The sequence below is a fragment of the Sinocyclocheilus rhinocerous genome, unplaced genomic scaffold (genome assembly GCF_001515625.1).
Source record: "Sinocyclocheilus rhinocerous isolate Xijiao unplaced genomic scaffold, SAMN03320098_v1.1 scaffold1085, whole genome shotgun sequence".
NCBI lineage: Eukaryota > Metazoa > Chordata > Actinopteri > Cypriniformes > Cyprinidae > Sinocyclocheilus > Sinocyclocheilus rhinocerous.
The window spans coordinates 1,399,953-1,407,010 of record NW_015659401.1 but is presented as its reverse complement, the minus strand read 5'-3'; the positions used below and the strand labels follow the sequence as shown (position 1 = coordinate 1,407,010).

Below are 7,058 nucleotides of genomic sequence, written 5' to 3'. Positions count from 1 at the left end.
CCACTGATCTATAATAGAGAAGAGTCATAGCTATAGATCAGTGGTTGAATCTAGGCTATCTCATATAGCCTAACATATAAAAAACGTGATATAATTTATGATGTGACTTACATCATTTTTTTACAGTGTACAAAGTGCAGTTTGATTCGGGAATTAATCTTTTTTTACAAATTACATATTTTGAAAATATTTGAACTTCCGGTGGTTTAGGCTACTAGAAATCTCGAACATCTATGGCCGTCACAACTACTTCAAAGCTTCAGGCCTTTACAAATGCTAGTTTATTTCATTCAAAATGGTGGCGCTTATAATTGAGTTATTTTAGTCATTCATCGTGTCAGTTTGTTGTTGGCTGTGCTGCATTATCACACTCCATGGGAAAACTGAAGCGCATTTCTGCTCCACTGCAGGTCCATTCGCACCCTGGATGCACATATTTCTGAACATATCTGAAAATATTCACAGTAATATCTGTTGTAGTTTTATTAAGCCTATATTTACTTTTGGTAAGCAATGTTGTATTCACTACTTCTCCTTTGCACTATGAATGTGATAGCATGCACGTTATAGGCTATAATGCGCCCTTGGAAATAAATTGTAAACAAGAGATAAATGGTCTCATGGTTTTTCTCGGCTCGTCGGGATTATCGTTGTTATTAATAATTCAGTAGGTACGTGCTTTAACTGGACTCCTATAGAATTGTTTGTGTTTATTATTGGTAAAAAGTCCGCGTTCTGAGATGTATAAAAATTACAATGTTATTTCTTTGTAGATTTTATAACATCTACTGAGAGTTCTGTTTTCTTTTTTCTTTCTTTCTTTTTTTTTCTATGTTATCTGGGCATCTTTCAAAACACTTTTCGTGTGTTGGGCTGAAAAGTGTCATCAGCATTTAATGTGAAATTTCTTATCAGTAATCTCAATGTACAAATCACTAAATGTCATTATCTGAGAGAATAGGGGAATAACTGAATTGGAAAAACCAACGGATAGTAGGGACAAGCAAATCAAACACAGTAATGCAACCAGGTATATCATCCTCTGGCTTTCAGATGAGAACTTGTGGCAAAAATACCCAAGGTGTTGGAAAACAAATATTGACTTAATATCTTTCCCGCCCTTTAGACTCAATTCCTCACATTGGAAACCAATTAGCAATTTCATATATTATGTTTTCCTGCACAATATAATACAATCCAGTAAAGAATCATATTGTTCTGAATGGGCTGTGTGATTGTATATAAATAGCCCAATATTAGAGAAGAGAGAGGACAGTGAGAAGGTTCAGTGGAAGTGAGAGAATTAGTGATGATATCTGAGAACAGCTAAGGTTCTGGAGTTGCTCATGCAGGGTTTGAAGTTCCTCTATAACCTGCAGTGGACTTTTCCTGGCCAGGGAAATTCTGCCCTCTTGACACGTTACTTATAAGCTTGCACACTAAACACAACAACAAAGCAAAGTCAATCTGGTTGCGGAGGTTAATCTTGTTGGATTTTTGAGTGATCAAGGGTAAGTCACTTATTTCAAACTCATTTTATAATGTCATGAAAAGAACCACTCAATTATTTTTTACATAAATACTAATATATATATATATATTATATAGATATAAACAATATACTTAATATATATAATAACGGGGCGGGGGTCCATTCGCCGCGGGGCCCGGTTGCACACCCCCATATATATATATATATATATATATATATATAATTGAATATCAAAATGTATAAAATGTTTATGCAGTTTATACATGGTAATTAAAAAAAATCTAATTAAGGACAATTTTGTATAGCCTAGGTTACCACTAATTGCATAGGCCCAATAATAAGTAAGATTATTAACATGACATGAAAACTGACAATTTTATACATGCATAAACAAGTGAAGTATGATTTAAAAGTTTAACAAATAAATTATTTAGCCTATTGTTTGTTCTGTTAGTATTAACCATATTGCAAAATGATAGATGATTCACCAAAGAGCTCAACTTGATACAACAACGTTTTCATGTCTCTTTTAGAAGTTGATAAGTCTATATATTTTGCTTTCCTAAATGCACAACTATATGGTTAGCTGTATTTTATTCTTTACATTTAGCATTGATTTTTCACTTTATGTCAGAACAGACCTGCAGCCACAGCTGAGAACGAATGATTAAGCGTATTAATTGCAGTCTAAACTTTTCTCTTTTTTCCACCAACAGATGTTTTTTCTCTTATTGAGTACGTTGTTGTTTCTCCAGTCCTCTGCTGATGGATCCATCAAAACAGAGGAGAGTTACTGGACACTTAAACCAAATGGTTTGTTTGTTGGTCTGAATCATGTCTAAAGAATTGTTTCTGTGTAAAATTTCTACAAAGTACTTGAGCTCTGTTTTATAAACTGCTACAATTTATTTTATTTGTACTTGTATTGTTATATTTGCACTTCTCATTTGTTTTTCAATTGTCTGTCATCAGTGCTTGTGGTGAATGTCAATGTAGGTGAAGATGTAAACGTGCCACTTATCTGTGGAGAAGCATATGAAGGGGAAAATATTACATGGACCATGAGTATGCTACTTAGTAATGTTTTAATTTTAATTTTTGGAAAAAAATTTTTTTATTATTATTTGAATATAATGTTCAAAAGAACAGCATTTATTTGTATTATAAATATTTTGTAACATTATAAATTACATATATAAATTAAATAATTTACAAATTATAAATTAAATTTATAAATTAAATAGACAAATATATAAGCCTGTGTTGTCACTTTTGATCAATTTACTGAATAAAAGTATTAATTTCTTAATAATAATAATAATAATAAATTGACCCCAAATGTTTGAACAGTAGTGTTTATACATTTTTATAAATTGTATTTGTTTATTTTTTATTAAATTCAGTTTCATAATTGTATTATATAATTGTTTTATTTAATTCTTATTATAATTTTTTTTATTTATTGAATTACCAAACAAGGTTACATCGATTGTTCAACAAATAACTATGGAGGTTCCTTCAAATGTAATTGGACATGGGATGTAAATAGGAATGGCCATGTTGCTCATATCAAAGCCACACGGTAAGTTTCTCCATCTTACCTTAGGTTCTGCAATCTGCAATGGTGTAAGAGGTGTGAAAAAAAAAAAAAAAAAATACTTGACTGATTCTGTTCCAGCCCTGGTGGAAGCAACATCAGCTGCAGTCTGGATTCCAGTGGGAATATCACATGCTTAGACCATGACTATTGTCCCTATGCAGAGGAGGTGGAGCGCATCAACCTGACCATATACTTCAGAAGCAGCTTTGTTGTTGAATCCTACAATACAAGGTTCTACATCATGGATATCGGTGAGCTCTCAAAAATCGCTAAGATGGGGTCTTAGAATATTGAATTAGAATGCCGCTCATCTGAATATGAAACAATCTTTTTCTGCACTTCTTAGTGAGGCCTGATATGGTGCCTATTAGTAGGATCAATAAAACATCCGTAGAGGTCAAATATCCACACTCCTGGAGCACACCATCATCCTACTTCCCTCTCATGTTCCAAGTGAAAGAGATTCGCTGTCGGAAACATGACAATTGTGACTGCTCCAAACCGAACTCACAAGAGGTAACCCCACACACTACTGGTCAAAAGAATGTTTGGAATAATTAGGGTGCATTTACACCCTAAAACAGTAATATTGTGAAAATTATTACAATCGTTACAAATTATTTTCAATTTTAGTATATTTTAAAATGTAATTTATTTCTGTGAAAGCAAGACTTAAATTTTAACTATTAAAACTATTATTGTTTTTAGTCAGACCTGGAAATATATTACTATTTGTTTTGTTCAGATTTTCTTCACACAAAGTCACAAGCTGCCAGTGACAAAAGGGATGACGGTGTGTGTGAGAGCGAGGGATGAATTCTGTAATTCCTCATGGAGTGACTGGAACCAGTACAAGTATGTGTATTTAACATTTGTTATATTTCTTAGCAAAACATTCATTTGTTTTACCCCCATTAAAATTGTTTTATTGCTTTATTAATGTTTTTTTTTCTGCACACATTATAATACAAAATTTCTCTGTTCATTTTTAGGTGCAAAACCAGAACAAATAGCAAGCAGAGGAAACGAGAACCAAAGTTAAAGATGCTATAATTTATTATGCATCTTTAAATAAAAATCATTTTAAACATTATGATGCTTTCTGTAGTGATGAAAAATGACTGACTCTATTAGACCTTTTTTGGTCATATACTGTGTAATTAAATACAAACACATAGTATGTGTTCTTGTAATAATGTATGTATCTATAATATTTTATAATAGAATTAATAACATTATCATGCTCTTAAAGGGGTCATATGATGCTGCTAAAAAGAACAGTATTTGGTGTTGTGCTCTGATTGGCCAGCTATCCAGTGCGTTGTGATTGACCGAATACCTCAAGCATGTGACGGAAATGTTACGACCCTACCATATTGTGATGATGCCCTGTAGGAAAAATTGAAATCGCATCATATGACCCCTTTAAATGAATTATTTATAACTGTAGTACATTTTGATTGTGTTACATGTATTTATTATGATTTCAATGTTTCTGATGTCTTTACTTGATTATATAAGATATAAAACATCAATACACTCTTAATTCAGTTTGTCTTGATTGCATGTTTAAATTTAAGAAATTTGATTTCATGTCATGCCTCACCAAGTGTGAACTATTATGTAGTGTGTATAGTTTGCTAAATACCACGCACATTGAAAGGTTTGGACTTTGTTAGGGTCCTAATTATGTGCAAATGTTTTTTTCTTTCTCTGTAGATTACACATAAGACTGCCCAAGACAGGAATTACTGTCACATCTCAATGTGGAGCAAAGCGACTTGCTATTCCACCAATGTCAACAGAGTTCGGGCATCAAATCAAAAGAGCCCCCTAACCCAATTTATCAATGATTGTTCAAGCATTGTGTAAAAACAATTCCTCTATTGAAGTCTGGGGAAAAAAACACGTGTAACACACCATGAGTGACACTTAACCATCATGAGCCAGTTGTAAAAAACACAAGTGCTGGGTTTTTGGAAATGACACAATTGGTGCATCACTGACATTTGAGGAACTTACCCAAACAAACCTGCCATTCATTAATTAAAGCTAGTTAATAATAAAAAGAGCATAGAAAATAAGTAAATGAAAGGGAAACGCCAATAATTGATCTGATCAGCTGTGATCTGAACTCTACTAATCACAAAACAGACAATTAATAAACAATTAAGCAAAAAAAAAAAAAAAAAAGTGTATTTTCTGGGCTAAATGTATTCTTAAATATATTTCTGGTTAAATAGTTGACCTGTTTATCCAGGGAGGTTTATACTTTTGAGATATATAGAATATCTTGAAAAGGCCACTGTACCTCCTTATCAGAGTTAAGAGTTTTTTCATGGTGTTTTTCAAGTGTGACATAAAAACTTTGATCTGAGAAGCATTTCCTCAACATCATTATGAGAGACAGTGAAGAGGGTACAGATTGCTGACCTACTTATGAAGTATAGAGACTAAAAGAGAATCTTGGCTCACTCCCTCTGGGACATGTGCTGTTGTAGGCTGATAGAAACATCCACATACTTATAATTAAATGATTTACCGTCTGTATGTAGCAGACACACTGTGTTAATAAAATATGTAATTAAATGTGTTCTTTCACATTTTGTCTTATAATAAACAGACTGTTCACTAAAAGTTGTGTATGGTCATTTTATGCAAATAGGTAGTAGGTCTGAAATGTCTACAAGTGATCTCTCTGTTTCTCTTTTAGTCAGCAGTGTCTAGCAGTAATTTTGCAAATGAGTTTTCACTTAACATGCAAACAGAAACTTGTGGGATTGTGATTTTGACACAAAAAACTGGCCAGTTATTGAGACTCTTGTTTTTGAAACTATTGTTCTGGGTTACCTTACCACAAGACAGCTGCTTTGGGACTGCTGTTGTGGGTTAACATGTGACCTATTGTATTTTATTACTGAATGGACATTTACTGTATATTCCCTGAATGCTACATCATATTCCATAAATGATGCTTAATCATATGTTTATACAGGAGGGAAGTTCACGTCAACATGAGTGAATAGCTGAGCCAGCTGTGGCTTCACCACATGAGGAGAAATTACTAGGGGTTTGGAGATGATAATTCCCCATAAAGCATGATTAAGGTCATCAGTTTTTAACCACATTTTTTTTTTTTTTTTGGAGCGATAGAACCACAGAGCAGAGAACCACATCTTCTTGTAATTAAACACAAATTGGGGGCATTTTTTCCATACAAGACCTCCATTCGAAATCATACAAGGACAAAGTCATTAAAGTATAGTTTTAATACATTTTGTTACAAATAATATAAAACATAAATAAATATGATAACATAATTATACACACGCACGCACGCACGCACGCACGCACACACACACACACACACAGTGCTTAACAAATTTATTTGACCACCACCTGTCAATGTAAGGTTTGTGCCACAGCTGCCCTAAACTCACAGTATTGGTGTTTACCAAAATAATTTTTTATGTTTCTGTAATGGTTAATCCACCAGTATGTTTAAACTCTTTAGTCACAGTAGTGTTTATAATGCTAAAATATAATTATTGTTGTTATCCGTGAATTTTAGAATTGATTGTTTTAGAAAAAAGGCAGAAAAATAGTACAGCACCTTATTATTTTTTTTATTCAGATGCCCACTTAGTCAATAAATACAGTCCAATAAATTTGTTAAGCACTGTATGTGCGTAACAAATTTATTTGATCACCAATAAAGAGAAAACACAACATCTGTCCAAAACATGTTTAAAACTAAAAACGTTATTGTCTTTTATTAGGCAAATAACAAACTGAAACAACTAAATAGTGTTTATTCACACAAACCAAAAAAAAAATTAATATTTTGTATGGCCTCATTAGGCAACAGCTTGCATTCTTGCTTTGTTTTTTTGTACTTTTCCACAGTCTCTGTAGTTATTGACTGTAATTGGGCATCTGAATAAAAAATAATAAAGTGCTTTTTTG

The 7,058-nt window shown here is 32.7% G+C and overlaps 1 protein-coding gene across 1 annotated transcript; it reads left to right on the top strand.

Annotated features, from left to right (window-relative positions):
- The first annotated feature begins 2,058 nt into the window (after window positions 1-2,058).
- Window positions 2,059-4,145, top strand: LOC107723799 (interleukin-12 subunit beta-like). The gene is made up of 8 exons (XM_016532499.1): window positions 2,059-2,073; window positions 2,209-2,305; window positions 2,465-2,557; window positions 2,960-3,074; window positions 3,171-3,343; window positions 3,439-3,608; window positions 3,838-3,947; window positions 4,085-4,145. Exons 1-8 carry the CDS (start codon window positions 2,059-2,061, stop codon window positions 4,143-4,145), a joined length of 834 nt encoding a protein of 277 aa, XP_016387985.1.
- The last annotated feature ends 2,913 nt before the right edge of the window (window positions 4,146-7,058 follow it).